This window comes from Dermacentor andersoni, chromosome 9 (genome assembly GCF_023375885.2).
Source record: "Dermacentor andersoni chromosome 9, qqDerAnde1_hic_scaffold, whole genome shotgun sequence".
Lineage (NCBI taxonomy): Eukaryota > Metazoa > Arthropoda > Arachnida > Ixodida > Ixodidae > Dermacentor > Dermacentor andersoni.
This window is the reverse complement of record NC_092822.1, coordinates 112,535,977-112,553,451: the sequence shown is the minus strand read 5'-3', so window position 1 is coordinate 112,553,451 and position 17,475 is coordinate 112,535,977. Positions and strand designations below refer to the sequence as shown.

Below are 17,475 nucleotides of genomic sequence, written 5' to 3'. Positions count from 1 at the left end.
TGCCCAGAAAGTTTCAGAATTGAAATCAACGCGCCCTGTAGATTACGCGGCCTCAGCTAAACGCCTTGAAACTTTGTCATCTGATGGGGCTCCTTTCGTATGTGACTCCCGGTGCATGGGCGATGCCGCGAAATCCAGCGCTGTTTCGCAATGTTGGCGCTGAAATGTCTTTTCGGGCGTGAAAATTCATGCTATACAAAATCCAGAATGATTTCCGACCCCGGCGCCGTGGCTTTTTTTGATCGGCGGCGCATGACAGCACGAAAAAATTCACTTTTAACTCTGCACTGCATAACGTATTATATATATATATATATATATATATATATATATATTATCACGATATCGTCGAGCGATGCTCAAGAGACGAGCCGCCGCGAGACTGACGATGAAGTTGGTCGGTGCGCTTGGCGCGAGCGAGTGTCGTCCTGGCTGCCTGGCTCCAGTGTAAATAGCCTGTAAATAGCCTCTTTTGTCTGTGCCTTTCCACACGCAACATTCTGGTGGAGGTCAGCGATCACCGTCCTCACTACGGAACTCCGAAGTGGTCGGCACACCGAGCTTGTCACCATGCCTCCCGGTGACGCGCATACCTCTGCAACGGCTTCGGCTTGTCCCACTGCTCCAATCGTCACGGTTGCCCTACGTCACGACGCAGGTGTGTTCTCTGGCCTGGAGGGACAGGATGTCGACGACTGCATCAAGCTGTATGAACCCGCCAGTGCTAATAACAGGTGGGATCCAACGATTATGCTCGCCAATGTCATCTTTTATCTCGGCGGCACCCCACGCGTGTGGCACCAAACGCATGGCGACGAGATAACCAGTTGGGAGAATTTCAAAGGGAAGCTATGGGAATTGTTCGGCGACCCCATTGGGCGCAAGGCTGCCGCGAGAAAAGCTCCTGCGTCTCGTAATCAGTAATCTACGGAGACGTACGTTTCCTACATCCTCGACGTCTTTGCTCTATGCCGCAAAGCTGACGATGCTATCTCCGAGGCAGATGTGCACATGTTCTAAAAGGAGTCGGCGACGACGCTTTCAATTTGCTTGTTTTCGGCAACGTGTCAACTATAGACGCCATTATCAAATAATGCCGTCGCCTTGAACAAGATAAGAACCGCCGTATCACACACCACATCACGCGGCTACCCAACACTGCTGCTACGTCGACATGTGAGGGTCGACCACGTCAGACCACCACCTGTGACGACGTAACCCGTATTGTTCGCCGCGATCTCGAGGCCGCCTGTTTGCCAGCTTTCTCCACGACGCCTCCCGATCCGCTAGCAACCACCATTGCGATGATTCAGGAAGTCGTCCGACAGGAATTTGAGAACATGGGTCTGCACTCTGGGTGTTCCACGTCTCAACCCAGCGTTCCCCAGTTCTCTAGCGGCCCTCCTCGTCCTCGGCAGTCCTTTTCCCCCCCGTCACGCCCCAACCCGTCCGATGGGCGTACCCCTGATGAACGGCCGATCTGCTTCCACTGCTGTCGCATCGGCCACGTCGATGCGAACCGATGGCCACCATCTCCTCGGACATACGCAGCCGCTTATTCCCGCACCTTTGGACCTTCCGTTGCCTATACCACCCGCCATGAATCCACTGCCGCTGATGCTCCTGCTCCGAACCTTCGCTACAGCCGCTCGCCCTCACCTCGACGCCATCAGTCTCGTTAGCCCCAACCCCGTCGCTTCTCTTCGCCGCCTATCGCCTCCCGGAAACAGCCGGAAAACTTGGCACTTCAGCTTCTGGAGGTGAAGCTGCGTTGTCGACCCTGTCCTCAAATCCTCTGCTCACGTTACCCACGAACCGAAACCTTCTTGACCTTGACGTTGACAGCTATCCTGTCACGGCACTCATCGATACAGGAGCACATCTTTCTATTATGAGTGCTGCCTTCCGACGACGACTGAACAAGCTCCTCACCCCAGCGTCGGCACGCGTCGTCCGCGTTGCGGATGGCGGTACTGTGCCTACATCGGCATGTGTACGGCACGTGTCAGCATCGCCGGTCGCCACACTCCTGTCCTCTTTACCGTAATTGTTCATTGGCCCCACGACCTCATTCTCGGCCTCGATTTTCCCTCCGCACATTCTGCTCTTATTGACTGCTCTTCCAGTACCCTTCGCCTTGAGTTGCCGATGCTCGAAGAACCTTCTGATGCACCCCACTGCCGCTTACGTCCCACCGTCTTTCTTCGCCTGCTGCCAAATTCAATAGCCTACATTGAACTGTTTGTTGTCTTTCCCACCGGTTCCTGATGGCGAGTACCTCGTCACTCCTCTGCCCGACATTCCCATAAGATATGACGTTACAGTGCCTCACAGTATACTTAATATTACTGGGAACTGCACTCGCATGCCTGTCAGTAACTTTGGATTGGCAAAGCAAATTCTACCGCAAGGTATTTGCCTTGCCACCGTTGATTGTCTCGGCGACCAATACGTGGCAGCGTTATCGACCGATGGTTCTCGCGAGCTTAGCATGCCCCTCGCGCCAGCCTCGGGTGCCGATTCCAATATAAAGAATATGGTTGCGACGGATCTGTCCTCGGCGCAGGATGAAGAGTTTTGCCAAAAATTATCGTCCTACCGAGATATTTTCGATATCGACAATCGCCTTTAGGCCAAACGCTCGCGGTCAAGCATCGCATTCTTACTGGCGATGCTACGCCTATTCACCGACGATCGTATCGAGTTTCTGCGTCAGAATGCCGAGTAATTCAAAACGAAGTCAACAAAATGCTAGAAAAAACATCGTTGAGCCTTCATCGAGTCCCTGGGCGGCACCTGTGGTGTTGGTTAAGAAGGACGGCACGCGGCGCTTCTGTGTAGACTACCGTCATCTGAACAACATTACTAAGAAGGACGTCTACCCGCTCCCACGTATAGACGACACCCTTGACTGCCTGCACGGTTCCAGCTATTTCTCGTCTATTGATCTTCGTTCGCGATACTGGCAGATTGCTGTTAACGATATGGACAGAGCAAAAACCGCGTTCATCACACCTGATGGCCTATACCAATTTAATGTAATGCCGTTTGGATTATGCAATGCCCCTGCCACCTTTGAGCGTTTGATGGACTCCTCGCTCCAAGGTTTCAAATGGTCCGTATGCCTCTGCTACGTCGACGACGTCATCGTCTTCTCACCAACGTTCGACACTCACGTTGAACGTCTCATAACTATACTTGATGTATTTCGAAACGCGAAGCTGCAACTTAAATCGTCCAAATGTCGTTTTGGCCAGCGGCAAATTACTCTTCTGGGCCATCTCGTTGACGCTTCCGGAGTACAGCCTGATCCCGACAAAACTCGCGCTGTCAGAGAGTTTTCGGTTCCGAAGACAGCCGCAGAAGTTCGAAGTTTTGTAGGGATATGCTCGTGCTTTCGTCGTTTTGTTCCAGATTTTGCGACAATTGCTAGACCCCTAACTAATCTTTTGAAGAAAGGCGTACGATTCTCGTGGGGTACTGGAGAGGCCGCCACCTTCTCTCGTCTCGTCACTCTTCTAACCTCACCACCCATTCTCACCCACTTCGACCCTGATGCCCCTACAGAATTGCGCACAGATGCCAGCGGTCATGGCGTAGGTGCTCTCTTAGTCCAGCGTCAGCGCGGCCCGGATCGCGTTATTGCTTATGCGAGCCGCCTCCTAGCACCATCGGAGCGCAACTATTCCATTACGGAACGAGAATGTCTCTCTGTTGTCTGGGCGGTTGCGAAGTTCTGTCCTTACCTTTACGGTCGCCCTTCTTCCGTAATCACTGACCATCATGCTCTCTGCTGGCTCTCATCGCTAAAGGATCCTGCAGGCCGGCTTGATCGACAGGCTTTGAGGCTACAAGAATTTTCATATTCCGTGGTGTACAAGTCTGGCCGCCTCCACCAAGATGCTGACAGCTTGTCGCCTTACCCTGTTGACGACTCTGACTCCTCCAATATTGCCGGTGCTTCTTGCGTATTCTCTTTATCACAGCTGCTTCATTTCGCCGACGAGCAACGCCATGACGCCTACATCAGAGCACTCATCGACCGTTTTGAGCACTCTCTGGTCGATGCTACTCTACGCCTCTTCGTCCTCCGCGACGGTACTCTCTACCGTCGTAACCTTCATCCTGATGGCTATGAGTTCCAACTTGTAATACCGAAACACCTCCGCTCCACCATTCTAGAAGAGCTGCATGACGCACCAACGGCAGGACATCTCGGCGTATCTCGAACTTATGACCGTGTACGTCGCCGTCTTTTCTGGCCGGGCCTTGCCCGTTCCGTACGACGTTACGTCGCCGCTTGTGAACTTTGCCAACGACGCAAGAAGCCTTCCCAGCTCCCCGCTGGTTGCCTGCAGCCGCTCGACATCCCTGCCGAGCCCTTTCTTCGTGTCGGCTTAGACTTTCTCGGCCCATTTTCGGAATCTACATCAGAAAACAAGTGGGTTGCAGTCGCGGCGAACTACGTGACCTGCTACGCCGTAACCTGTGCTCTTCTGACCAGTTGCGCTATTGATGTTGCGGACTTCCTCCTACATGATATCATTTTGATGTATGGTGCTCCGCGTCAATTGCTAACAGACCATGGCCGTACACTTTTGGCCAAAGTCATCGACGACATCATGCGTGCCTGCTCAATCCGGCATAAATATACCATCTCCTACCACCCCCAAACGAACGGCCACACTGGGCGCTCGAACCGCACCCTTACAGACATGCTATCCAAATACGTTTCCGACGGCCACCGTGACTTGCACCTCGCTCTACCTTACATTACCTTTGAATACAACTCCTCCCGTCTCGAAACTGCCGGCTTTTCCCCGTTTTACTTCTTGTATGGCCGCGAACCAACGCTACCACTGGACACTGTGCTTCCGTCCGCCACAAATAGCTATTATGCCCGTGATGAAATCGCCCATGCTGACCACGCTCGCCAACTTGCGCGCGTACATCTACAAGTGTCTCAACACAAGCAGAAGCAACGCTACGACCTCAGTCCCCGTGATGTTCATTTTGTGCCCAGCAGCCTCGTGTTGCTTTGGTCACCTTCGTATAGAGCTGGCCTTTTTGAAAAACTACTTTCTTGTTACACAGGCCCATATCGCCTGCTTCGCAAAGTGACTGATGTCACCTATGAAATCGTTCTAGCCACGCCCACTACGTCCTCCGCTGTGACAACCAGTGACATTGTCCACGTCGCTCGACTCAAGCCCTACAACTCTCCACGTGCCTTGGATATTTAACAGCACCGTGACGGTGCTTTTGCCTCCGGGGGGTGGGTGGGTGTAGTATTACGATATCATCGAGCCATGCTCAAGAGACGATCCGCCGCGAGAACGACGATGAAGTTAGTCGGTGCGCTTGGCGCGACCGAGTGTTGGCCTGGCTGCCTGGCTCCTGTGTAAATAGCCTGTAAATAGCCCCTTCTGTCTGTGTCGTTCCACACGCCACAATATATATATATATATATATATATATATATATATATATATATATATATATATATTTAATACGCTGCGTTGAGCTTGACGCTTCAACATCTTTTAACCACGGTTAAGAGTTAACGCTTACAATATAGAGCGCATATTAAATGCGGGACAGAGTTATCAGTGGGGGATAATTCAGCAAACCATTTACCAGCAGTCATTTATTGTTATAATTAAGCTTTCATACAAATGACTTCTCACTGTGATTTGTGCAAATGCTTTATTGCACTCTCTATTACCAGAAATAAAGTTTAGCAAGTTCTTCGAATATTCATTGATGAACTACGGTACGGAATTAGAAGGTTAGGAAAGTTTAGCGGTCCTAAGATATCTTCTTAACCATTTCTCTCTGTAAGGCCGTCAGGCCATGAGACTGTGTATATAAATAGTGAAAAATAAATATGCAATAAATGCCTGTGCCCGCAAGAGTACTTGAAGAGCGGAAATTATATAGGCGATTTCGTCTTAATTGTACCAGGAAACTATCGGTACACCACTCACTCCCCCAAGAATTAAAGAAAGATCAATAAGGTGACGCTTGCCGACGCTGACTGAAGAAGGCTACAGCGAGAAATGACTAAGAGGAAGGGGGCAGTCACGACATTGTGACGAGGAACGGTATGAAATATTTTCCGCGAACTTCCGCATTCGAGTAGAAGGTGAGATGGTATCGCAGCTTTCTTTCAGAATGAAACATTTCGTTGATAGCGACGCAAATAAAAACACGGTAACCGAAAGAACTCGGGAGCATTTCTGTGAAATCTGTTTAAGATGTAACGATTGCATAAGCACGTAGTCAAGACGAAAAATAACTTATTGTGTTTCTGAATTTGACATAATTCAACCGGAGAATATGTTTCCAAGACATTTAAACATCAGGTTCAAACGTTTAAACATAAATAGCCTCATCTTGGACCTTAGATTTCGCGACGTCGAAACCGCGTTCGCTGTTATCATGCGACGTCGCCGATGGCACTTGAAAGCTGAAAGTGTGTGCTTATAAGTCCTTGCCGGCAGACCGCGGAAACTTTGCATAGAGCTTAACACAAAGACTAATAGAAGAAACTATTATAGTAGTCACTTCAGGCGCCAATGTGATGACTTATTATAGGGCTGCACAACATACGGCCCTCGGCCGATATTAGATTTCTATGGTGCACTGATGCTGGCCGTTACAGCAAGGTCATATTATAGATTTTTTCGCCAAGTACAGCACACTAATCGAGCCCTTTGTCTATTTTCGCAGATTCTCGTGATATTGTTCTGTAGTAAAAAGTCGCTTCCAGATAACGCTATATACAGTGACATGTTAGAAAATAATTGCTGTTTGAAGACGTACTACCGATAAATAACACCAACTGGAGGATTAGCGACACCCCTGATAATTGCTTCCATACCGACGAATCACGCTGATGCGAAACGCACGATTAGCGTTTTGTTCAGCGCTTCTTTTAACCAGCGTCCTGCTCTGTCCACCCGAAACAGGTTTCTCTGTCGCTGTTGTCACTGTGCGTGATGCTGTTCAACGTTCTTCAAATGATTGTCTCATTCGAACGCTGTGTGGAGTACAGTGAGCTCCCTCCAGAGGTATGTAAATCGAAGCAGAAGCTCTTAACGATACTCATCACTTCGATTGAGTCAGTGTGTGTATCAGTCTCGTGTTCCTGTCTCTTCTGCTGTTTAAGCAATAGAATAGAATAAATAGCACGCTACTGATGCCGCTTCATGCATAAATAATAACCACTTACTAAAAAATACACATATGGAGAACGTAATATCAAAACGTAATCAAATACTAGGTTGCATGGAATGAAAAATTAGCCTTGCTACAGCGTCACTAAAGATACTAATTACGAAAGTACCTCCTCTGCACAGAGAAAACGAATCTCCAGAATAAGATCTGCATTGTTCCGTATCGGTGCAAGCTTTGGAAGCAGTTTAAGATCATTCTTGAGATTTCGTGTATGTCAAATGGCATTGCAGTGATATTGTAAAAGAAATGAAAGCCGCCCATTATAGCCGTTTCTCGCCTACTGAGGCCCGAAAAGAAAGCATACCAACGTCTTAATTTTTTATTATGCACGTTATCATTAAACAGCCTCCTCATTTTTGTTCATTCATTCAGCACCATTGCACCCTCTCCCTCTTTTATTCCACGAGATTAAGGTGACCCACCGCTAAGCTCTCACAGGTTCGCATTCACCTTTTTTGCTAAAATTATAGCAGACCACAGCAACAAACCCGCACGTAAGCATTCATCGCTGATGCCGCTGTTTTAAAAGCTCTGCCAAACTATCGTTATCCCTTGTGTCGTATTTTTGTGTTCCTAACATTTATGGAATTCATTTGTTTATATAGATATATATTAACTTGGACACCATGCTTCCTCTATAAGATATTTATAACCTAAAGATTAGAGAAATAAGAAAAGTCTTTTGCGCTGCCTGCTTATGCCATGGCATGAATGAACGTCGCAAACACTATAGAACAAAGGGAAGCAGTAAGAGTGCCTTTTAAGAACACCAAGCAACAAAGAGCTCATATTTTCTTGGCAATTGTACAATGCCAGTGAAGTGGAGGCCAAGAGTCTAGCACCAATCAAGAGTAACTCAAAAATTCAGTTCGTTCTTATTTTACCTGAATGAAATTTCACATTTATTTTTTAGATAATAAATGTAACCACAACAGCAAGTGCACGTAATCAAGGGACGGATATTATAAACGTTACAAGTACACAATAAGATCACCTAATCTTAAAATGTCACCTAAATATCTAAAATACTTGCGTTGATCTTGAACGGTTGCTATTGGGCACAAATATGATTGCAAATATTGGCTGTGAACTAACGAATCACGGCAAAAATTAGCATTTCCATTCAGTAGAATGCCAGCTTTTTAAGTGTTGTCTTCTCGTTGTGAAACGTAATGGGGAGAAGAAATTAGTTTAAACACCGAAGCGGTTGGTAATGTAGTTATAAAAACTGGGTATGCCAAATGCATTTATGCAAGTTAAATGAGGTGGCAAAATAAGCTGAATATTTGAAATAGGTTGGCCTTGCGGTTATGGCTATAGAACGAACAGAATTAATTGCTATCATATTGTTCAAGCAGTCAGCCTAAATTTGTAACGAAGAGGCTGCGAGAAACCTCACGAAAATAAGGAAAGGCGAATTAACGGTCTTTGCATAGCTGCTTGCCTATACTTAAATTTGTGCGTAAATAGCTACAAAAAGACACACAAAACACATGACCTGTGTCTGTATCTTCTTTGGTGCTTGTTTTTGTGTATGTGTGCGAACAAGCTAAAGTATATGCAACCAGCTTTCTCCTCGAAATTGCGATGAGATTCTCATGAGATGTATCTCATCATTGTACAAAACATTCCAGTTTGGAGCGAGTGGGTGATTTGCATAATCACAGTTTTGTTTATCACAGCGATTTAGGAAAGTTGAGCAAAATGCACTCTAGCATTCGGTTAACGTTAATAATTATGTGAGCAGTGCGGATGTTCTATTGGATTAGCGGCTATGTGTATGCCAAGTTATATAGCTACGTCAGCTACGCCCGTCCGTGTGCGAGAAAAGTATTCTATATGTACCTTAAAATGGCACATTGTCCCAAGAGTAGTTATTTAAGTGGTTTAAACCCGAGGCTTTCAAAGCCTTTGACGAAAGCGTTACGCTACATTAAGGGACATGCTTCAAAAAATAAAATTAGAATGAGAAATTGAGTGTGTTGTTGTGCGAGAACTAATATGTCAATTTTCATTATTTAACAGCAAAAAAGTTGTATTCTTATTTGCATGTGTTTTACGCAATCAGCCATATGTAGCTTCTAAACACAGTGGAGTAATCGTTTAATACCGAAGCTTAAGGGGCTGATGGGAACTGAGGAAACATTGTCACGCGTATGAAGGACACGTGCTGGCTACATATCTAATCTGTACTATATCAATTTGCTAAAAGCTGTGGCAAGGCTGCGAAGCTTTGAACGCATGAGAAGCCAGTTTGTGTTTCTTGCGGCAGTTTCTTTGTCTCGTATGGGTGTTTAAAAAGCGGACACCATGGCAGCGGGGTCGTTAAGGGTCTTCCAATAAACTTAGACTGTGTGGATAATGGTGTGTCGTAGGTGCTCAAGGAGGCCGTAGCGCGTATGGCTCTGGAGTGATAGTGCATCGATGTGTCAATCGGCAAAGAGAAGTTCACAACCGGGAACGGAAAGTGAAAGTGCACACATACTTGTTTCTGCACTTTTCAACCGCTTAAGCGTTGTGAGAGAACTAGGGCTCTTTCGACCTTTGTGCAATATGTTGCCGGCAAGTTATTTTATGGAACATCTTCCGCACCATTGCAGTGTGGATCGTCGAGGGGGCATATTAGACCCAAGAAATATTTCGCAAATTCAAATTCGTATAAAATAATTAAGAGTGGCGGGAAGGACCAGCTGCATTCATTCCATTGTGCTGCAAGCAAATGTCACCGGTGTATGTTTTTCCACAGAGCGACGTCCCAACAAACAGCAACGATACAAAAGTGCCACCGACGCCGTGCCCGACTGGTTGGCCAAGCTCAGGAATGATTCAGTTCCAGAAATACTCCGCTTCTTATCGCCCTGGTGTACTTCCCAACGTACTCGAGGACGTCACATTCGTCGTCAAGCCATTAGAAAAGGTATGTGGGTTAGTTGTGAGCTCTCTACCAAGGATACTCGTGAAACTGCCTCTTTCGCTTGAAGAAAAAAAAGGCCTTCTTGACGTTTTAAAGGTTCCGCATTTTCTGAAAATTTTCTAAGGGAATATGGTGACTGGCAGGTATTCGTCAGCCAGTCAATATTAGTAAATTAAATTCTGGGGTTTGTGGGGATGCGCGACTCTCACGCGTCCCCTGATATGTTGCTTTCCCGCACGGCTCGCGTGGCCTGGCGCCCGCGGCGGTCGTAGTGGTTGAGGTGCAGTACGAGAGATGGCACGAGTGTTGTGCTTCTAACACCGCCGACAGGCGGAGTTACTTGGGTGCCGACAGACAAGGCGTTTCTCTCTTTGGGTCGGGAGGCAAGCAGTGCGGACGTGCCGTGCCGCGCGTGCGCCGATCTATGCTTCTGCGAGACCGTCTCGCGTGGCCGCCTTCGAACACGCCACCGTTCGCGTGACCGTACACGCGAATGACCAGGCGTTGGGATCCAGCATGGGGCGAACATATTCGCTCGCTATCCGGTCGCGGTGAGTCGGACTTCTAGAGTTGTCGCGTGCCCATTGGCATGTTTTGTGGATAGCAACTCGGCTAGCAGGCATTGATCTATGAAAGGTGCAATAAATGCCCTTGTGATTGTTTGCACTACTGTGTTGTCGTTCCTTTGTCCCAAGAGTACGGATGAGAACCCCACAGGTTTTACATGCCAAAACCAGGATCTGAGGCATGCCGAAGTGGAGGACTCTGGATTAATTTTGACCACTTGTTGTTTTTTAACCTGCACCTGAATCTAACTGCACGGGTGTTTTGCATTTTTCCCTCATCGAAATGCGACCGCAACTCGCAGACAAAGAATTAGCGTAGCTGCGAAGAACGTATCGCACCGGTGATTAGCAATAGTGGTTTTTAGCACGTTTCACGATTGGCCAAGTGGTCTATGCAGGAGGTGCTGCAGCCTACATATTTTTTTGACGTTTCGTTTGAATAAATCAGTTCCGAATCAACACTCGATTGTCTGACTGTCAATCCTCTCACGCTGCTCTTGTTTTACAGCGCAGCTCTTAGGCGCCCGTTGCTGCGTTGAGCCTCGTCGTAACCGAGCAAACGAGCACGGCGAAGAACGAAAGAGCCAACGCAGAGCGCAGCGGGGGAGGAAAGAAAGGCGACAGCGAAGAGAGCGCGAGGAGGAAAGCGTAGGATAAGGGCACAGCGGGGTCATGAGGCGGAAAACGGAGGAGGAGGGTATGGCGAAAGCTTCAGAAGAAAAGCGTTGTGCAGCGCAAGAAAGGTTCTGCGACGAGATGGCGCCAAAGTAGCACGGCTTCGTATGTTCACCGATGAGCCCATCGATAAGGCATGTGGCAAGCGCGTCCACCAATACCGTATGTGGAAACAAAGTGCTGTGTCAGCGGATGGCTGCTGTGAATTGCGCCTACACGTCACCCACTCGCTGCTTCTCGAGATCTCCTCGTTGGCGAGGCAGACGCGCCACACTTCGCTCCATTTGCAATGTGCTACATGAGACAAATTGTCCGCGCCAGCTACTCTACTCACAACATTCTCTTGCTAATATAAACGGTGTAGTTATGTAAGCATAATACAAAATATTATCACGCGAAATGAAAACGTGTATAGAGCTGCGCTCTAATTTCGCGTTAGGGGGTACCGTAATCGTCGGTGAATTATTTCTTTATTTAAAAAAATCATTTTTGAGCGCACACTTTTCAAGCACGAAAAAGAAAACCTAAACTACAATTCTGTATTTATTTAGAAATATGGGCGGGAACGTCTACCAATTTCTCGTGCGGCAACAACAAAGAGCGCATATTTCCAGCACATTGTCGGCGCGGTGGAGTATGCCGACGCCACGCTGCAAACATGTCACTTGTGCTTCCCATCTTGTTAGTGCTTCCTCGGACACCACTCTTTCTTCCTTATTATCATAAACATGGGCCGAGACGTGCTCCTCTAGTTTACATGTAGATAAAGCTTAACAACACAAAGAAGAATTGATTTATTTATTTACCTATTCTCATCATCATAATCATAATCATCATTATCATCAGCCTGCTTTATGTCTACTGCAGGACGAAGGCCGCTCCCTGCGATGCAGAGTGGTGGTTTAGTTTTTTTTTTCGTGCTTAAAAAGTGTGTACTAAAAAAGTAAATTTTACCTATACGATTATTTATTGATTTATTGATTTATTCCCAACACTGTGAGCCTTTCTCGTGCTATTACAGGGTGCATGCTTGTTAAAAAGAAGAAAAAATGACCAGCACACAGAATACTAGTGGCCTTAACAACATTGTCAAACCACGATACAAATAGAATGCGAATAAAACATGACAGGTGGCATATACAGTATACACTACCAGCTTGCCCCACATGGAACTAACAGAAAAAAATAATGGAGTAGAGAATGCGATGACAACAAAAGAAGCAGCGTTAAATAGAACATATACAATCCAATAATACACGAGCCTAATAAATCCGGTGGAAGCCATCTCACAGTTAATGGCAACGTTAATGCGATTAGCACCGAAGGGTATCGACACGTGGAATATGCCAGCGCCGAAAGGCGTCACGGATGGACAGATCGATGTTATGAGTGTCCCCTTTGGAACGGTGTGGGGGGTAGCGCCACCAAGGTCTTGCTATTGTACTGCCTAATGTCCTAGCTAAGTTAAGAAAGAAAGAAAAGAGAAAAGAAGACACTGTGAACTCCCACAACCAAATTTTCTGAACCCCTATGAACTTTGCTTTTGTGCGTTTCCGTTTCTGATCGTTTCTCGTTTCTTCCACCAATCTTCCCATGACCTCTTACTTTTACATGCGCTCCTCACGTATGAGGAGCGCATGCGCCATCGAGTGGCGCTGGCGGAAAAAAAAATAGCGCATGCCCTTGGAGACGAGATGCGTGGCGTGCCTGGGCGTGGCGAACACCTGGGAATTGTTCCCTCGCTTGCCGCATACCAACAAGTTGCACATATTCAGCGACTCAAGTTGGTGAGAGTTTCGTTGAAGAGCGGCACATGGCCAGCTGCATTTGCGGCGCCGCTTACTAAATTGACCGGCTACTGCTGTCCTTGAGGAAGCCTTAGGAAGCGCACTCGACTCTGCTCGGCACAGCGGAAATTTCAAAAAGCGTTTTTAATGGCACATCGGCTGGTCGAAACGTAGCCGGGCTGCTCTACCGCTGCACTGCTGCTACTGCCGCGCTGCTACCGACTGCACACGCTTCGTCGCCCATTGGCGCCGCCATAAATTTGCGCTCCGCGCAGGTTCGTTTCTGCCGCAAATGGAAGAAATTAAAAGGATCTTTTTATTTTTCATGATGCAGCTGCACATTTCCAATGGTAATACGTTGCTGAACTTGGCGTCAAAGACGTTCAGTTAGGAGCGGCGTACATCTACTGGCACATAACCAGGGGCCCTAGTGTTGGTTTGGCGCCCTGTTCCGTCAGCACAGCCGCCCGATGCTCTTGTCATTCGACCAGGGACTACAGAGCGGCACCGGTTTACGGTTAAACGGTTACATACATACGTACGTCCGGAAAGTCTGTAAGGTACGCTAAGAATGCTGACCACATTACCAGTGGCAGCTCAAATTTCTTTTCAAAGAATCACGTGACATTTCGTATCTTCAAATACAACAGTATTGAGTTTATCCTAATCATTCGCGTAAGAATTGCCCGGGTCAAAGAAAAGCTAAAGTCATTGTTAGAGAACGGGAACTCGGAGCTGGACATTTTCCTTAATTCATTTTTAAATATGGGGCGTAATTTCAACTACGCGGCTGCAGCTTACTCCATCTCTCCACACCTGTACAGAAGAATGATATCTTACACCTCGGTGGCTTTGCCCATCAAAAGACGATGTAAATTATTGTAACCATTTTTCTAGGTAGGAGTGGTTGGCCGCACCGGTGCTGGCAAGTCCTCCCTTGTACTCGCACTTCTGCGCATGCTCAGACCTTCCGAAGGCCAGATCCTCATCGATGGAGTCAACATCGCCAACGTGCCACTTCGTAAGCTGCGCAGGAGTATCACAGTCATCCCGCAGGTAATCACGTGAAAAAAAAAAAAAGTCTTTCTATGCAAACTCGTCTAAGCTGGCATAAATCCACGCGCTCACGTAATCGTACGAATAACCATCAAGATAGTATAGTGACGATCGCTTGAAAGTCGTGCGAGCAGACTTCCAGCACTCTGACCGCCGACTAGGAAATTGACAATATTGTATTTGCGGGGTTTTAGGGTCTTACAACACACTCTTTACAGCCTTCACCAATATCTTCATGTGGTCTAACCGACTCTTGCAATGTTTCTTCCCCCCCCCCCCCACCCAAATGATTGTCCCACCCTCCAACTGGCCCCCAGTTTCGTAACCATCAATGGGCTCGGTCCAAGGCAATGGAAGCATACAGAACCATCAACCAAAAAGCCAAGCCTATCTGGAAGAAGTAACACATAACACCTCAACGTCTGTTTGCCTATTGAGTCGCTTTGGGCAACTCCCTTCTCTATAGCCAAATACAAATGCTGCCTTGCAAAGAACGCTTCGAAAGTCACGCGTTCCAACAAAATGCTTTACTTCAACAAGTGTGTAAATGAATATTTCCATATAGTCAAGTCGTATTATAGTATCTTAATTATTTTGCCTAAGCCGCGCGCGAGATTTATTATGTATGTAACCAGCATCTAGAGCATGTAGAAGGCGCGTACTGAATTGTTGTGCCATTGACAACAATAGTATAAAGGCCACACATGTTGCCTGCTTAGCTGTCATGAGTAGAAATATGATATATGCATTTCACAATGCGTGGGCATATTTTGGTACTCCGAAAACAGTCACTGTGACGAGCCGGTGTCGATAGCTCTTAAAGTAAATGCGGCTGTTTTTGGTGAATCGCATGTTCTTTTTCACAGTGGTCTGATTTTGCTTACGCCTAAATTTTTAACTGTAATGCTTTCTTTCCGTCCCCTGCCACTTCTTCCAAAGAATAGAACTGCGAAAACTTTGGCTAAATCGACTTGTCTGCGCAACGCAAAAGACGACGACCGTATAAAGGGCACAACGCAGGCGCTAACTTCAACTAAGTTTTATTTGCGAGACAGCCAGAACTTTAAATCTGAAACAGCGATGTTAAAACCTTGACGTTAAAAAACAAAAATAACCAAAAGTCATCCACAAACCGGAAAACGTTTTCAACCACTGTGTTACCAAGGCGGCTAGCAAGAAGTCTGTCATGCTAAGCAAGAAAACTGTCGCCTAATATTGGTGCTATGCATTCACGAATACACACACCACTTTTTTGAATAGGCAGTACACTCCGTTTAAGAAGAACTCGAAGGGACTATGAGAATTTGTTCATCTTATCAGAAGAATAATTGACAACATTACCAGGTGCATCCAAACATCTTACATCAAAATGGTAAATGAAGTAGACTTAAAACGGGGGAAGAATGCCATAAAAGCATTAATTTAGCTGAATGGGCAGCTGTTTTCCAAGTGGTACTCTTGCTTGGTTTCATCCAGTCCGTGATGGATGTTTGGTGCTTCCGTGCAAATCGGCGAGCAGCCACAGACGATGTCATCTCACCTAATGACCTCAAGAATTCCTCTGTGCTTTCGTGCTGCTGAAAAAAAGTTCACTGGGGAGTTAAAGCAGGCATCTGCCGCCTCACATGTCATCGGCGCAGGCTCCGAGCTAGGGAAAGTACGAAGGAGCGCGCTGAGCCTGCGGCCAAAGCAACGCAACCTGGAATAAAGTCTAGCTGGCGTTCAGCGAAGTGAGAAAGGAGAAACGAGGCGAAGCGTTGCGGAGAAGGAATAGGCGGAATCACGTTGGGTTGACCTGATCTAGCAGTTGCTACAGGTTTCGAAGGCGATACGGTCGTACCGGGTTCTCGTGATAACATCGTCCTCGCGCGCCGTACGCTGTGTGTGCGAGTGAACGCGTTTGAGGCGGTGAGCCGACGATGGCGCCTGAATCTCGCGTTCGATGGCGCCTCAATCTCGCGTTCGCAAACGAGGAAAGGGGAGGGGGGGATGCGCCGTCTCCCGTCGCGCGCATGGCTGCGGCAGGGAAGGGAGAGAGGTGGTGTACTTCGGCAGCACGCGGTCGCGTCTGCTTTGTAGCTTGGTCGCGATCTGGGCGGGCTAATGGCTCGTAGCTTTTCGTGCTCTGTGTTCTCGCCGCTTAGCTTGCGCTGAAATGATAGACAGCACGAAGGTCACTTCGCTCGCTGCTGCGGCTGCGCTTCCTCTCGCCAGCATTTGACAGCGAGCGTCCGCGGTCATCGAGTGTGACATGTTCATATTTTGCGTGCTGACACCACGCTAGTTAATTTAGTAAGCAAATGTTTACAAATTAGCGTTCTACTCCTGCGGCTGATGCGCATGGCGCCGCCGTGCGAGCCCTGTCTTGAATACGATCTGCGATGCGGACAGTCTAGGCGCACCGAGGGCCCATAGCTTGGTGTGCGCTTTAGCATCCGCACGCTTGCGCGTCACCCGCGTTCACGAAGTGAAACGTCACCGTCTTTTTTTGTTTCCTCCGCTTGTTTTCGCCTCTGTCCACGGCTGATGTGTGCTGCAGGCGCGTAGTAGGGTGCCTCGATGCGCGCGCCCTCGGGCGCTGCGCAACGAGGCACCCTAGTCTCCAGTATCGGTAGCAGTGGCGGTCACTCCGAATGTTCGTCTTAACCGAAGAGCACGTCTAAGGCGGTTCGTCTTAAGCGGATTTTTTTGCATGCAGTCTATGGAAAAAAAACAAACGTTCCCGTGTTGTTTGTTATATGCGAGAATTCGTCCTAACGTAGTTCGTCTTAACGAGAGTTCACTGTAAATGTGTTCATTCCATGAGGCTCATGTTGATCTTAAGTAGAATCCAAGCACCCCAAGAAATCCGCTCACTGAAACTGCCGAAGCATTCTGGAATGCAACTGAGCCGTAGTGGTGAATACAGTCCTCAACGAGCGAACTGGTCACTTTTGTCTTATCTGTCAGCCGTTTAAAGTTGGTTAAATGGGGTACTGTAAATCTTTGCTTCAGAAATGCCTTAAGTAAGTCTGGCTGCCACTCTTTAACGCGCAGTCTCCTTGCGCTGGCCTCCCACCAGACATGTGCTGGGTACCCCGAACTTCTGTTAATTTAAATAGCAGAAAAGATACTAAATAAAATCAAGCTGGGAGACAATGTACCTGCAGACTGCCCTACCTGAGATAACGAGCGAGTCACGGTGCTCCCTTACATGCACAACATATCGCGCAGCTTGAAGAAAATTGGCAACATAAAG

General features: G+C 47.5%; 1 protein-coding gene across 1 annotated transcript in view; it reads left to right on the top strand.

The window, feature by feature from the left end:
• Positions 1–17,475, top strand: part of LOC126529603 (ATP-binding cassette sub-family C member 3-like) — a 68,535-nt gene that overhangs the window by 27,444 nt on the left and 23,616 nt on the right. The window contains exons 6-8 of the mRNA XM_055070041.2: positions 6,972–7,073; positions 9,986–10,156; positions 14,079–14,237. Coding sequence (XP_054926016.2) covers positions 6,972–7,073; positions 9,986–10,156; positions 14,079–14,237 — 432 coding nt within the window. The remainder of the gene's footprint in view (positions 1–6,971; positions 7,074–9,985; positions 10,157–14,078; positions 14,238–17,475) is intronic.